At 28.4% G+C, this 17,950-nt stretch overlaps 1 protein-coding gene across 1 annotated transcript; it reads right to left on the minus strand.

The window, feature by feature from the left end:
- Nucleotides 1–7,492: 7,492 nt before the first annotated feature.
- On the minus strand, nt 7,493–10,269 carry LOC113862722 (probable indole-3-pyruvate monooxygenase YUCCA10). The gene is made up of 4 exons (XM_027495871.1): nt 9,519–10,269; nt 8,707–8,940; nt 8,015–8,140; nt 7,493–7,904 (listed from the first exon to the last, which is right to left on the minus strand). Exons 1-4 carry the CDS (start codon nt 10,128–10,130, stop codon nt 7,692–7,694), a joined length of 1,185 nt encoding a protein of 394 aa, XP_027351672.1. The 5' UTR covers nt 10,131–10,269; the 3' UTR covers nt 7,493–7,691.
- Nucleotides 10,270–17,950: the final 7,681 nt, after the last annotated feature.

Here is a 17,950-nt window from a genome sequence, read left to right on the forward strand (position 1 = left end):
CACGCAGCTTTCTCAAATTGAAAATAAGATTAAGATAAACAATTGAAAGTTAGGCTCAATTTGGACACTAGAAAAATGGAAATTAAATCTGATAGTTAATGTTACGATATTCACAAGATGAGGAGAAAGATAAAGAGATACGATATTTATAAAGTAATTTTTTACCATTTAAAAGCCGCCACAAATTTGTATATATAAAATAAGTCATTCTCTATTTTAGTATTTATTTTTTAAAAGTTATACTAGTTTAATAAACTTTAAAGGAAAATATTCCATGTAAATGAAAAAACCCCATAAATCGTGCCAACCAATAAACTGAAAAAATGCAACTATAAATAAACTCAAACTAAATCTTCAGTTTCTATTTATAATTTTTTCTTAGTTGACTTTCTCTAGTACCATTTATTTCAATTATATAAAACTAGTTTTTTTAACAAAATGGGTTGGGTTACTTATTTATTTTTGGATGCATGAATTATTCCAGTCTAACTTAATCTCATTAAATTAATTTTTATGTAACAATATTACTCTTATTTACTTTAAAAATAGAAGTAGAATGAAAACAAATAACAATGAAAAGAATAAATGAAGCAGATATGAGAAGAAACACTGGTTCTTCCTCATTTATTTGATTACTTTAAAGGAAACAAAAGTACTTTCTCTTTACATTATAGCAATCAAGATTCAACACAAACAAACTGATCATTTCTTCTTTGCTTCTCTCTTTTCCCTTTGTATATACATTTAATTCCATTCAATTGATCTACCGGCCAAAGTGGAAATTTTTGTTTGACTGATGTGCATGGTAATACTATACTCTTTATGATCACTACTATGCATAAGCATGTTAATATTTTAGTGATACATTTTTTAACATATGTTTTCATAGTTGTTTAATTTTTAAAAAAAAGTTATAATAGATTTTAAAACATGATAAATTTTAAGTCAAATGTTATAATTTAAAAAAAAATAAATTAATCCCATAAAATACATTGTTAAAATTTCTCTAAACATATGATGTAAATCTTTACCTGCCATAATCCCATCACATCAAATGAATGATTTCTGTTAGCTTGGAAGAGGTTTTTTCTTTTCACTTATTAAGATCTTGTTCTTGTGGGACACTACTCTTTATACCTAAAAAAAGTTACAATAAAAGCTAGTGTCTCCTATTGAGGATGCTAATTGAGGGGAACCTGATCTTCCTTGCTAGCTCCTTTATAAGCAACTCAAAAGCTAAAAAGTGAAGCAATATCAATGCTGCTTGCATGTGAAGGTTTCTATTTTGCTGTTTATTTGCTCAGTCCCTGAAGACTGGCACGCATGCTGGAATTTGAAGCCCCTCAATCTTGTACACCTATACATTAATATTGACTCCGTGTAAAGCTGTCTCCCCTCGATAAATACAAATGATGACAATCTTAAACACTTGTTCTTCAAAACATTCTAAGCAGCTTAACCACAATCCTGTTAAAATCCAAAGGTGACCCGTTTAAGAATTAATTTAATGACTAAATGCATAGTTAGAACATTACATCTGTAATTATCATTATTCAGTTACTAAATAATTGTAAGTTATACTTTTCTAAAAATTTCATCTTTGTTTAAACTTATTATTTTTTAAGAATTAAATTACCTATTTACTCATTAATTAGTCACTTTTTACACTACAAGACATTATTAATACTCATGATACGTAACCTATCATATGACTTTGATCGATAATGAAAATGATAATGGAAGTACACAGAGAATCACTGAGAAGAAAAAAGGGAAAAGATATATAATAAATATGTTGAAATCGTTGAGCTATATTTCCAACTCCTTAATTCTCTGCTTTGATTGGTGGTTGGGTTTCTGTTTAAGGCAACTGAAGAAGTCAATTAATCAAAGAAATTAAAGAGTGACGTTGAACGTTGTGAATTAACTCCTTAACTCTGCTGGACGAACCTGTTTGTGTTCTTTTTTCTAAAACGGAACTCAGTTAATCGATATTTTTTTGCTTTGAAAAAAGGAACATGTTAAAGTCAGTTTTTTTAGACTGATTTTATGCAACTAATACATTTAAGGATACTTATTAAATTTAAAAAAATACTAGATATCATGTTTAAAATGCATAAAAATCATAGAAGAAGTTAAATATTAATTAATACTTACTTTTAAAAATATATTATGTTAAAAATATGGAAGTATAATATTTTTTAAAATTATTATTTTAAATGCTTAAAATTATTTTTAAAGACTAATGTTATCAAAGTTATTGTAAAAATTACCATTAGTGTGTTTGTTAATCTTTTTTTTTTAGTGAGTGAGGGAGCTAACAGTCCAAAAACAAAAAATTACATAACTTTCGCAAAGTTGGCAGCTAACAAATGGTATATCAAAATAGGAGGCGAATCATAAACAATTATATTCTCCTTTAAGAAACGATGTTTAGCTAACAAGTCTCACACTAGGTTGCTTTCCCTACCTATATGAATATACGAAACTGCCGCACATGAAGCTGCTAACTCAGATATCTCTTGTACCAAATCAAAACAGGTGTTTTGATGGGGACATCCATTCTTCAGCAGAGTAATTGCCTCCACAGAATCAGATTCTATCAAAATGCAGGTGCCCAAGTTTCTAAGATGAATTAGCTGAAGGCTTTATTTAATAGCCTACAACTCAGCATGAATGACAGAACAATAGTATAATTTTCTTGAAAATACCATAATAAATTTACCATTTGAATCTTTAATTATACTCTTTGACAGGGACATCCATTCTTCAGCAGAGTGATTGCCTCTAAGGAATCAGATTCTATCAAAATACGAGTATTCAAGTTTCTAAGACGAATTAGCTGAAGGCTTTATTTAATAGCCCACAACTTAGCCTGAATGACAGAATAATGATATAGTTTTCTTGAAAATGCCATAATAAATTTACCATTTGAATCTCGAATTATACTCTTTGACGAGGACATCCATTCTTCAGCGGAGTGATTGCCTCCAAGGAATTAGATTCTATCAAAATGCGGGTACCCAAGTTTCTAAGACGAATTAGTTGAAGGCTTTATTTAATAGCCCACAACTCAGCCTGAATAACAGAACAATGGTATAGTTTTCTTGAAAATGCTATAATAAATCTACCATTTGAATCTCGAATTATACCGCGGCAAGAGCTTACTCCCGCATGTGACACAACACCATCTCCATTCAACTTGATAAACCTCGTAGGAGGACAACTCCATTTCCTCAGATTATGTTGTATTCTAGGCCATCTTCTGCATGTGTTGACTATTGACTTCGCATGACCCATTACCTCAGATACTATTTGATTTGCCGATGAGAATGAATGTTGAAACACTGTTGTATTCTTTCTGTGCCATAGCGCATCAATGGTGACAGCAAAAATAAGGGGCCAATTCGTTCCCCAGTACGACTTCTTGTTAGGTGGAACACCATCTATTCTTGAACATTACTTTCCACGGGTTGGTCAATAGTAATGCCACCAGGCATGTTGCTCCAAACTTCATGTGCAAAATTATAATCTCAGAGAACATGCATGGTATCTTTGGAACCCTACGTGTAGATGGGACACATAGGAATTACCTCTAAACCTCGTTTAGTACGTGCACCATTCGTCATGAGACTTTCGTGTGCAGCACGCCAAAGGAATAGCCTAATCCTTTTCGAGCCTTGCCATTTCCATATGACTTTAAAAATTGGAGCACAGGGTACTGGTTCAACTGATGACAAGCTTGCAAAGACAGTTCTAATAGTTAACGAACCATCAGTAGTAAGTCTCCAATGAATTTCATCTGGCCTGGCATTTATCATGGGAGGAGTTTGAGATACAATACCATTAAAAAAACTCCTAAGATATCCATGGTGTAATATAATAAATATTCCATGTTCCCTGTTCGGTTATATAATCATGGACCTTCCGAAAGAGCTCAACAAGTGGGATAAAAGCAGTAGTATGTTGAATGAGAGGAGAACGTTGTGGCAACCAGGTGTCAAACCAAAAACGTGTAGTACATCTGTCCTTCACCCGCTACTGGACATGCTGAATAGTGTGTTTCTAGTTCAAACAAATACCTTTCACAAATTAGACATACTAGCTTTCTTCTCAATTCGTGATATTGTACCTTCCAGGCATTTATACTTCGAGCGTACTACTTTCACCCAAAGCTTATTAAGTTCTGTAAGTAAGCTCCAACAATTCCTCATCATGAAGGAGTTGTTGACATCTCTCATAGACCATAGTCCTAATTCACTACACTCCTTAGGCATGCATATAGTATCCCAACTAATGGTGTGAATTTTCTTCTGAATAGAGCTATCACCCCATAGAAAATTGCGGCATAATTTATCCACTTCATCACATATACTCTAAAGCATACGAACCATTTGCATGGTGTAAGATGGAATAGCTGCAATGACTGATTTTCATAACGTGAGCTGACCTGCAAAGTAAAGGGTAGAGGCTTTCTATCCACTTAACCGTTTAGTTACTTTATTGATCACACTTTGGGAGTCACTCTGCGAAATTAGCAAATGATGATTAGGAATTCCCAAGTACTTCCCTAGATTATTAGTACGTTGGAATCCTAAGGCTAAGCCAATATCGTTCCTCTCGGTATGGGACACATTCTTAGAGAAAAATATCCTAGTATTTTTCAAGCTAATCTTTTGACTAGAGCTAGCACAGAAGCGATCAAGGCAAGCCTGAATTACCTCTACTTGATCCATTGAAGCCTTGATGAACAAAATGAGATCATCGATAAATACAAGATGTGAAAGGGAAGGACTGTCCCTAGCTAGTCTGATAGGTTGCCATCTGCTTACTTCGACCTCCATTGAAATAAGCTGAAAAAGTCTCTCCATACAAAGGACAAAAAGATATGGTGAGAGTGGATCATCCTAACAAATACCTCGAGAGGGTAAAAATTCATACAGGACTTCCCCATTCCAAAGCATGCGCATTCTTGGAGAAGAAATGCTTGCCCACACAATATCCACAAACTGTCTTGTTAAGCCAATATCAAGTAGTGTGTCCTTCACAAAGTCCCACTTCAACCTGTCATAAGTCTTTACAAAGAACAGTTCAAGTGCCCCTGCATAAAAAAAGAAAAGAAAAGAGATGAATAGAAGGAAGTTACCATTCTCTCCAAATCAGTTAGTTGCTCCACCCATTCCCCATCATCATTTATTAGCTTATCTACCTTGCTTCTTCTTGGTTGAGCAATGGTATTGCCATGAAAATATTATTGAGTATTTCTATCCTCCATGCATAAGCCATTTACAACGGGACTTTTGGAACCAAATAATTTTTTCTCTCGTAAGATTCTCATCTACTTCAGTCTATAATTCCACTTTTATAAAAAATTAAAATTAATCTTTAAAAGACTTAACAATCAATAATATTTAAAAATTAATATTTTAATATATTAGAATTTAAATATTAGCATCTTTTATAAAAATCTATGTATACATATTATTTCTTAATAGGGTAATCGTTTAATGTGTAAAAATTGGTTAATTAATAAAATCAATTATATTTATATATCCTAATAAAACATTGATAAATATGTGTTTGATAAAAAAATAAATCAAATTTAATATTTTTTTATGATTTCAACGTCATTAAAAATTAAAGTAATTTCCCTAAAAGTTTGTCGTAAATGCGACTAAATGTAGCTATTTATAGAAAATAGTTCATAACACCCCATTGGCTATATATATTCGGATAGATTGTGACATTTTTTAATGTAATAAAATAAAATAAAATAAATAGAGTCTAACAGATTGAAGAGATAAAGAAGGAATTACTTAAAAATAATAAAGACAAAAATAAAATAAAAATCATTCTCAATTAGCTAGTAATTGAAAATAAAAAAATATTAAAAAATGTACGACTAGCGTTATAAAATACTAACAATTATTTATTTCAACTATTTTGCCAATGTTGTTTTTATTAAATAATTTTTTATCTAATAAAATAAAATTTCAGTTAATTGATATGTCTTAACATATACACTAAAATGAAGAAAACATTTTGTCTGTGATAAATAAGAATAAAAGATAAAATTGTTCTTGGTTTTTTAAGATGGATAGCCAAAAAGTAAAAAGATATAAATAAATTATATATAATTTGAAGTTTTATCCTTATAATAATTTGTTTTTAAAAAATAATGAGGGATAAAATGGCACTTTCACGAAGCACAAATGACAAATCTTTGTATTTTTATTTTTTTTCAATTTCTTTCTATGTTATTTTTCACTAAACAATTTTTTCCCAACCGTTTAACTCTTCGATTAGTTCGAGTAATATATTAATGGTTTTAAATCACAAAATTATTTCTCGAATCAACATGATTGAGCTTTATTAATTTAGTTCAGTTTGAAGTCTAATATATTAATCATATTTAACCAACTTTATTAATTTTTATTATTTTGACAATTTTCATGAAAGTCGAATAAAATTTGTTTTCTCAAAATGATACTTATGATTTAAATAAATAATTGCAGCATATTACATATTTAATGCTTCTGTTGCTAATTAGGTTACTTTACAGTCAAACATAATAAATAAATTTATTTTTTTATAATGAATTTTTTAGTAAATAAATAAATTTTAAATAATTTTATATAGCGTCTTCTTAATGAAATATAGTAATAATGTCATAAATAGAATGTAAAAGAAATAAAATAGAAAGAGACAAAAATGAATAATTAAAAAGAAATATTAAAGTAAAGTAATAGTAAAAAGAAATGACTATTTAACAATAATGAAAGATTAAAAAAAATGACTGAATTGTAGTTAAAATGAATGTATAACTTTTAATAAAATAGAATATTGTTAATATATTTGTTTTTGTCAGAGTCTAATAGAATGTTCGCAGTTATTGAAATTTTAAATATAAATATTTAAGTTGAGAATTGAAACCTTTAAATTATATTTTGAAATCGTATTTATAGATAAATATAATATATTTGCTTAAAATACATATTTTACAATATAGTTGCCTGTAATTTTTACTTATAATTATTATCATGTACGATTTTTTACCAAGTATCTTTATTTATAACTGCTCATAATGTATTAACATTAACACAGATATTCTATTTTTTAAAATATTTATATTTGAAATTTTTCGTGTAAAAATAATTTGATCCAATTTTAAGGAAACAGTCGACCAATTATTAACTAAAGTTAAGATAATATTTTTTAAAAGCACTTCAAAACTTTTTTTTTATTAATTTTGACATTTTTTTACTTTATAATTTTATCGAAAAATTATTTATGATTTGTCAAAAACTTATTAAAATGTTATATTTCGATTAAAAAATTATAATTTTTTAATCATAAGTTTTTTATGAAAATTAGTTATATATATTTATTTATTGGTTTTCTTTTATTAATAATTTTATGTTTTCTTTGATCATCATCTTTTCATTAAAAGCTTGTAAAAAAAAAAGGTGAGAAAATCATGTGAAACTAAGTGATACAAAATTTTAATCAAAATATACACTTAGGCTATAAATAAAAGTCATATACTTAGGTTACATACAACATACACATTATATTTTGAAAAAGTGCAATACATTTTTCACTTTGTATTTTTCAACTTTAATAGCTCAAACACAATTAAATTAAAAACCTTATTTTGAACAAATCATTTAAAACATTTATCCCAAACAGCACTAGCTTTGCATGACACAAATTGCATTTTTTTCTTCTTGAGAAATTAACGAGGCAATATCATTTGCTACGTTTTGGGCATCCATGTTAGCTCCATAAAATCCCCTCCTTGAAAGTCCAACGCAATACAAACCGTTCTGACCCTTCCAATGGTTTGGGAAACTACGCTTTGGAAAACCATCCTCATTCAGAAGATCATCATCACCCTCACCCTCCTGTTCCAAACAAATTACATTGTTGTATCATTCTAAACTCTCTTGCATAATAGCTCTTCACAAGTGTGAACAATACTAATTGTCACATAAACTATTATTATGAGACAAACCTTAAGCCACTTTTGAGTTGATCTCTTGAAGCCCGTGCAGAAAATAATTGAATCAAATGGGTGCGACTTGCCGTCTTGAAAAAACACTTCGTTGCCTCTTATGCTTTCTATTTCTGCTGGCAACACCTACTTAGCATAATAGAATGCCACTCAGAAAAACACTTCCTTCCATCATCCACGCTTATGCTGATATAAATTATCGTGATTCAAAACTATCACACGTCTCTAATGTTATCAATCACCAAACAATATATAATAAAATTTAGTTTTTCTTCTTAATAAAAATGTAATCACGTGTTCTACAGTGATTGGCCAAATTCATAAACACGAAATGCAACCTTACAAGACACAAATGATTCCTTTGGTGATTCGGTGGGCATTTGCTTTAGGACCAAAATCAAAATAGCAATATAGGTTTTGATGTAAATTTTATCATTAAAATTAATATAATTTACGATTACTTTAATAAGAATTAAAGAAAGTCCATCGAATACAAGGATTTAAAAGAGCAATAACAGGATTAAAGACAAATAAAATAGAGAGATGTAAAAATAATAATTGTCATCCTATTTAAAATTATTATTATTTTTGTATAAATTCTTATGTTTACTCTAGTAATTGATTGTCATAAAAACTTTCATCATATTTAGAAGAAGAAAGAGGTAGGATTGCTGTGTTTCAAATGGTGGTACCTTGATCTCTCCGGCTTTGATTTTCTTGACCGTTCCCAAGTCAATGATTGGGAACTTACCGTACTTGAGCTTCATGGTGAAAGGGCCTTCACTGGGCATAGGTACACCATACTTGCTCATATCTCCATAGACGATCCTGCTTACCAACACTAACAATTTCTCTACCGTGCTTAGCGACAAATACTTCAACAAAACCGACGCATAATGCATCATATCCCTCGAAAGAAAATGAACCTACATATGTAATAATAAAAACAATCTTTCAATCAGTAAAACCAAAAACATTTCCTCACACACACTTTCTTGGTCTTATTTTGAATATCAATTAGTTCTAATACATATATTTTAAAAAATATAATTCATTATTATGATTAAATAAATCATTTTACTAAAATGTTTTTATTAAAAATCTTTAAGTTATTGTAATAATTAGATAATAAGAATTAATCCAAGAACTAGTAGAGTACTTACTGTGCAAAAATTGTCCTTAATAACTAAAAATATTATTAAAAAAAGTAATTAATATTTTTATATTCTAAAATAGTAAATAAGTAGAGATAAATAATTTGTTTTTAAATAACATAACGGGAGATAAAGGAAGTACAAAACAAGCATAGCCAGTCATAGTTAAGTAATTAATTTAAAAGCCAAATAATGGATACCCCCAACATGTAATTCAATTTTGTTAACTTTACTCTTTAAAGTTAGATTTAAGCGTATAAAAATAAGAAACTTATATGTAAAAACATTTTAAATAGCCAAACTCTACACTAGAATTAGCAAAATCAGATATAATTAAACAAATTAAGTACCGGGCTGCGAACAATTATGGAAGGTTTGGCACCAAAATTGGCCAAGTCTAATGCAATCTCCATGCCAGAATTTCCAGATCCAACAACCAAAACATGTTCATCTTCAAACTCGTTCCCATTTTTGTACCCTGTTGAATGAATCACTTTCCCTTTGAAACTCTCTAACCCCAAAACCTGAGGCACTCGAGGTTCAGCCGTTTCACCACTAGCCACCACCAAGAACCTACAACCATACTCCTCTACCTCACCAGAGCTTCTATTCTTAGCCATGACTTTCCACTTCCCTTTCTCATCATCACGTTCCACTAACTCCACGGCTCTTTGGTACAAAGGGTCGATGTTGAAGTGCTTCACGTAGGTGCCCAAGTACTCTATGAACTGCTTCCGCGGCACGTAGTGAGGATAAGACTTTGGAAATGGAAAGTATGGCAACTCACACACTTGCTTTCTTAGGTGAAGATGAAGACGATCGTAGGTGTATTTCTGCCACAAAGAAGCGAAACATTCTTCTCTCTCGATGATTATGTAAGGGATTGATTGCTTGGTTAAGCACGCAGCTGCGGCTATACCTGAAGTTCCAGCTCCAACTACTATCACGGGTATTTCTTGCATTATGTTATTTTTCTCTTTTCTTTTCTTTTTTCTGGGTTTTGTTGCAGGAACGACGATTTTGGAATGGTTAGATAAAAGAGATGATCAATGGTTTGTGTCATTTCATGACTGAAGTGTGGTTTGCTGCCATTAGATTAACTGAGGAGGTTCGTTCCCTGATCTGTTTTTGTGGTTGAGGAGTTTCCACGCAGAGCAGAGAAGAAAAAGAAACAGTAATAATATTAAATTTATTTTTAGTATATTTTCAGTCTAAAATTTTTTATACTATTAATTAATTAAAATATATAATAAATATATTTTAATATTAACTATTATAAAAATTAATAATCATTCCTAAAAGAATAATTTATTATTAAATGATAATATAAAAAATTTAAGTTAAATTTATAATATTTTTCTTGTTATTTCTTTATATTCAATTTTTATTTACTCTTTTTTATATTATATTATTTAATGCATCCCTGTTTTTTTTGTTTTTCATTTTTATTTTATACTTAAATCAAATACTTTAACGAAGTGTTGAAATGTCATTACATAATAAATAGTACATTTAATTTTAATATATTATTTTATACTGTCAATAAATTAGAATATATTATTATAATTTTATATTAATTATTATAAAAGTAAACAATATTTATTAATATAATAATTTATAATTGAATAACAGTATAAAATCAATGTATATAAATTAAAATCATAAATAAAAAAAGGTAAAAGATAGCAAGCTACATGATTAGATGTGATAAAAAAAAAAAGAGTAAGAGACTTTATGAAAGAAACTGTACTTTATTTTGGTTAACTTTTTTTTATTACAAAATTTTAGGAAAAAAAAAATCATATGTCAAGTTTAAAATAGAAAAATTTGTAAAACTCAAAAAGTTCTTATGTTTAACTTAGACCGTGAAAAAAAGAAAAAACACATAAATGAAAAAGAAAAAGTATAATTTTAGGACTTGTTTATTTTCTTTTTTTAGATATAATTTTTAATTTAAAAAAACAGAAAAAATTATTTGTTAACATAAATTTAAAAATATTTTTTATTTTAGTTTTTAAAATTAAAAATCAGACTTATTGTTTGGGTGTTTTTTTTATTTTTCTATTTTTTCTAAAACTAATAAAATTTTAACTAAAAATAATTTTAAAAATTAAATTATCAAAAAAATTTATTTTATTTTTTAAAATAATTTTATCAAATTGTTTTGAAATGTAATTTTTTAAAATTTAAACTAAATCAAACAAGCTCTTAGTATTTGTTTTATTTATTTATATTTTATAAATTATTTTTTATATGTATAATTTATAAATTTTATTTCTTAAATAAAAATATTTTAAAAACTTATCTTAAAACAAGAGTATTTTAAATGTTTATTTTATTTTATTTTGTCACGTGATTTTTAACACATTGAGCATTGACTTTATTAAAAAAATTATCTTAATTTAAATATTAAAATTTAAAATTAACATCTTTTTAATTTTTTAATTCACTCTTATTTAATATGATGAAATATTTATTATTAATAATAAATTTAGTTTATTAATTTAATAATAATGTGTCTTCTATGAAATATTTAGAGGTAATGAAATGATAAATTACTTGTTTTTAGTTTTTTTTTTTTTTATCGTCATCGATGTTTGCTTTTCTCCTTTGTGTTGTTTGGTCATTTTCCGGTAGCAATCGTATCTACGATGGTTGGAAGAATACATAAGAAAAACACGAAATTGTTTGATTTGGAATAATACCTCTAAAAATAAATTTTAAAAGTTTCATTTTTCATATTTTGTAAGGATTTGCATATGCATGAACATTTTGTTTTTGTTTTTATTTTAAGTAAAAAGTGATCATTTATAAATAAAAACATAAATTTCTTAAAACAAAACAAATCTTTATATTATTACTGTTTGATTGAAGAAAAATATCATGAAAATTGCAATAAAATTATGTGGCCATTTGATCAGAATGGATTTAGAAGCATCAAGAAGTTATTGATGTCCACGACACGTCGTTTGATGGTGACAAATAGGAAACCTGTTCCTAGGCTGACAGCTATACTTCCAATTCATTATCTCTATTTTTCTATAAAAAATAAGTAAACAGTTTATTATTATGTCATAAATTGGTTTGTTTATTTTAGTACAGTATTTAAAAATAACATTAAAATATTAAATTTTTGAAAAATTATATAAATATAAGAATTTAAAAATTACTGATAATGATTTTTATTGCATCAGTTTGGAACAACTAAAATTATAAAATATTAAAAATTATTATTATTAATTTTTAAAATAAAAATAAAAACTGTTAATGATATTTTAAAAGAATATTAAATACTATAATTTCTCATTAGTAATTTTTGAAAATTTTTCATATTTTCATAATTTTTTATAAAATTTTATATTTTAATATTTTAATATTTTAAAAAAATTTCCATAAAAAGAGCCTCATAAATTTATATTATAATTTTAAAATATATATCATATTAAATATTTAAATTTCTAAATTATATATTCAATAAATAAAAATATTTTATATATAAATAACTGGTGAATATTTTATTATTATAATGTTTATAAAAAATAAAAATATAAAAATAACAATAAATATACATATAAAGGTAACAATTTATTTTTTACAATCAAAATAAAAATACGGTAATTTTTTCTGAGTAATATATTTAAAAACAAAATTTTTATAATTAAAAATATTAGCAATTATTTTCAGTAAAAAAATACCGAAAGTAGTGATTGGTATGATTGCATTTTCTGAGTAATAAAAAAATAATAAGGCTAAAGTTTTAGAGCTTTATTTTATATTTAATTTTCTCTTCATTTTCACTTAACTAAGTTAACATTATTCATCTGTCAACTAGTTATTAAATAAAAAAATATTTTCACAACTATTATATTATATTTCCATAATTATTTTTAATAAAAACATAAAATAATATGTTTAATTTTTTATTCAAACAAAAATCAACTTTTTATTTCTTTAATCTAATTTAAGTTTTTCATTTTATTTTCTCAAAACATCCATTCGAACCATTCTTTTATACTGCACAATTTTACAATTTACTGTTGACTATAATTATATACAGCAATATTTATTTATTTTAAAAATATAACATATATAATAATAACTTTAAATTTAATGATTAAATTTAAGATAATTTATCTATAAAAAAAAGTTATTAGTGCAGTCTCGGGAATTTAATTTTAATATGGTGTTTTTATGATATATTTATCGATGGACTTTTCTGTATAATTACGAATGTGTGGTATTTGAAAAATCGCCAGTTTGCAATGTCTGGAAGCCATTAATTTTGACTTTTCAATATTTAATTTTGACTTATTTGTCAGGCAAAAATACAAACAAGCACGCATATTTAATTGGGTACAGATACTATGCAAAGTCAGTAAAATCGCAAGTGACGACTTTTATTAGCACAATAATACATTGTCCTACAACTGAAAAATCGTGAGTGACGATTTTTACTAACACAGTAACATATTGAAATGTCGCGAATTGAATTGGAACTATGCTTATAAATAAGAATTGCACCATGCTGTATGCGCAAATGAGAAAGGGAAATATGAAAATCGCTAAAGAGGAAGGATCTTACAGAATAACAATATCAAAGAGGGGAATAAAATGGCTCAAGACGTGATTATGGAATCGCACAAACATATTTCACAACGTATTCGTACTCAAAATGTAAGTAAATATTTATTTTTTAATACATGCAATGTAGTATAATAAATTTTTTTCTTAATTTTATTTGAGTTATTTATTTTTTAATTAATGCAATTTATTTTAAGTTTGTATAAAATAAAGATAATTATTTTAGTCTAAGTAAAAACATAATAAAATTTATAAAATTTTAGTATTGGATAATTTTATTATATTATTTACTTTTAATAAAAATTATTATCATTGAAAAATATATAATAAATTATTCGTACTAAGTGTTAATATTAGCCATTGTATAGTATTAAAATAATAATAATAATGATAATAATAGATGTAAAAATAAGTAAAGCATAATTTATATTAAAATAATAATAATATTATGTGTGGGTATAATTAAGTAGAAACATATCATTTTTTTATAGTTAGTTTTTTTATATTTTGATATATATTTAATTCATAGATTACTGATAAATTACTATTTTTAAATTTCAGGTAATGAGAGTATTACGACTACGTTACTTATCTATAATGTCACCTAAGCCTGAAATAAATGAAATTTTATGAAATGCTAGTTTTGATCGTATTGCACAATTATGTCAAATGCATATAAACGGTGGCCTTATAAATGCACTTGTTGAACGTTGAAGACCAGAAACACATACATTTCATCTTCCTTGTGGAGAATGCACAATAACATTAGAAGATGTTGCTTGGATTGCGATGCAATGGTATAGCAGTTACTGGTTCTACTAATCCAAATACTTTGGCATTGCAGAATATGTGTGAACAGTTACTCGGAAGTCGGCCCGAATCAAATGATGTTGAAGGTTCTGAAATAAGATTAAAGTGGATCACACAACACCTTGGTTGGCTTCCTGCTAATTCAGACATTAGGATAGCTCAACATGCTCGAGGATATGTACTTTCTTTGTTGGGACATGTTTTAATGCCAAACAAGAGCAACTCCCTGGTAGATGGAAAATTCTTCCAATTGTTGGTAAATGTCTATGAAATTGGAATGTATAGTTGGGGTTCAGCATGCCTTGCTTTTCTGTATAGAGGTTTGGATCGTGGTTCACGACATGATGCCAAAGAAATTTGTGGATGCATAATATTATTGCAGGTATGGGCATGGCACAGGCTCCTGTGGTTGGCTCCAATACCTGGTGAACCAGTAGTATTTCCACTTATACTCAGATGGAGACGTCTTTGATATCCAACCAAGACTCCATATAGGGATCTTGGAAATGTTAGACTAGCATTAGATAAAATGGCACTACATGAGGTACTTGTTAATATATTTATACATTTCTTAACTATTTTTATACATGTTTGAAATTATTTATGAATAATTATTTTTGAAAATGCAGTTCATGTGGCGACCATATGAGGATGAAGCGATTGATGCCGTTGTTCCACATGATTTGAGAGGAGAACGTTTATTGTGGTCAACTGTAAGCCCATTGATATGCTTTGAGGTTGTAGAGTGGCATGCAACTGACCGTGTGATGTGGCAATATGGATTTGCTCAACCTATTCCTCTGCCGCCCCAAAGTCTTCATCAACTCCCTCATCTTCTGATTCCTCATCATCACCGTCTTCATCAAAGTCAGGGTCATCACTTTCAGTGCTGTTTTGTTCTCATTCAATCTCTCTGTTGGGAACGATGCTCACATAGGCTTCATCTTCCTCATCGCTACCTTCTGCACATGTATCAGCTGTAATTTGTTTAAAAAAAATATACAGCTCAATGGTAGGAGTTGGGGCCCGACGCTCATTATGTATTTGAAACATTTGTTGAATATCGTCAGTTGTTATTGCAACTCCTTGGTATTGCATGAAACCTCCAAAAATAGAAATCGGACACCTATACGTTATACTCTCTACTATTTTTGGAGTCTCCACTTCAATATATTGACAAAGCCAATATTTTAGTGCTTCATATGATATATTATAAGGAATATGCATACAAATTGGCTTCTCACATGTAAATCTCACACCTTCACATGTGTTTGTAATAATTTCACCATTAAAGTACACCACTATATTTGTACTCATTTCTTTCTTCAACTATAAAAGAATAGCCAAATTTGATAAACAAAAAAATGCAAACAGCAGAAATGCAATAGAAAAGCTTTAGAGAGTGGAGAGAATATGGTTACGGTGCAATTTATTACAAATTGCAATGACTATATATAGAACGAGATTTTAAAAAATGTCAGTGGCAATTTTACTTCTTAAAAATCTCCATAAACGATTTTTACTTTCAAAAATTTTTGAAAACTCGCCAATGACAATTTTTACCATCATATAAAATTATTTTTTCTAACATTCAAAAATTGTCACTGGCAATTTTTACCATCATATAAAATTACTTTTTCTGACATTCAAAAATCGTCACTGACAATTTTTAAAATTTCTCATATTTATGTAATTTTTTTCTAAAGTCCATATTATGGTAATTAAGTAAAAAAAATCCCATATAAAAAAAAATGACCCTGCAGTCTCACCTATGGTTTGTTTTTTTACCGTTTATTCGGCCCCCTTTTCCACGTGTTTCTCATCTCTGGGTTCGAGGTCTCTTTTTTTTCTGTTAGTCGTGCTTATTCATTTTTCACTTGGTTTGGTAGCAATTTTTTTTGGATCAAGAAATTTTTAATTTATAATTATTAAAGTTAGTATTTTTTGATATTTCATAAATATTATGAAATTAAAATAAAATATTTTTAAAACATTACAAAATTGCCTCGCCAAACTGAGAAGCTTTTTCTTTAATCATACTTTCTTATGATCAGTATCCACTTTTTACTAATCTATTATTGGATTAAAACGGTGACATTTTGCATGAAAAATAGTGCACAGTAAATACAATGATTGAATCATGTGTGAGGTGTGATATATTTGGGTATGCAGTCTGAAAAATAGTAGAAACAAGTAAGGTTAAGCAGTTGTCAGCAATTGTTAGTTTACTTTATGCCTTGGAATTTCTGAAGCCCTTTGTTTGTTTTCCCTCTCAACCCTCACCATGTTTACTTTTTATCCTTCTTTTTGGGGTTCATTTAGATGCCAAGGACACCTTGTATTCATTCACTCCAGAAAGTAACAATGCTTAAGAGGTCCCAGTCATCAATTGTCATTGCCAATTCGAAGCCCACCACCATTTCTGGTAGACCCTTTTTATTTGAATGATGCTACATTTTTAAAATTTTAATAAATAAAAAAATAAAAATACATGTACTTAATATCCTCTCATCCAGAAACATTATTCTTTTTATGTTGTTTTATGCATCAATCATGCACCTCCACAGCTTCTCCGGGAACAGTTTCCTCTTTCTCTTCAAGACATATTTATTAAGTTCATTACAAGGCAATATATTTATTCTGCTATCATTTATGGCTTCCTTTTGGTCACTCTGGGCAATGTTGATGATGGCCTTAGTGGCATGCAATTGTTCTGTAGTCTTGGCTTCTAGTTCTCAGCAAAATAAGCAAGTTTCCACCATCTCAGTAGCGCCATCTATCTTACCAGGTGCTCCTCTGGATTCCCCTACTCAATCACCAGATATTGAGCCACTGTTTCCTACCCCAGGTGCTGGTGAAGTTTCTTACTCCCCCTCATATTCTTCACTGCCCACAATTCCTTCAAGTCCCAGCCCTCCAAACCCAGATGTATTGGGTACTCCAGGCACTGTATTGGCTTATTTGCCATCTCTGGCTCCTGCTTTCCAGCATACATATCAGACCCTATATTCAATTTCATGTCTGACTTTACCTGTAATTTACATAATGTGGCTTCATGTTTTGTGAATAGATTGGTGTTGGTATTTCTACTTGTGTAGTTGTACTATATGCATGCCATTTCAACCTTTAATATTGGTACATGATGTGCTAGGAAACTATATATATATAGATATTTCTTGATATTAGACATCTTATGATGAGAGAATGGTGCCTAGTATCAATTTTTTTGAAGTGTCTGTATAGTATTCTTCTCAACTTGACAATTTATTAAACTAAAGCTGAGTGAGTCCCTTTCCCCCAGGACCACAAATTATTTTGATGGCTCTGCTTTAGAATGCACTTAACATTATGAAAGAGAGAGGCATGTAAAAGACTAATGGAAATTGGGGTG

Source organism: Abrus precatorius, unplaced genomic scaffold (genome assembly GCF_003935025.1).
Source record: "Abrus precatorius isolate BTA unplaced genomic scaffold, Abrus_2018 Scaffold3, whole genome shotgun sequence".
NCBI classification, from domain to species: domain Eukaryota; kingdom Viridiplantae; phylum Streptophyta; class Magnoliopsida; order Fabales; family Fabaceae; genus Abrus; species Abrus precatorius.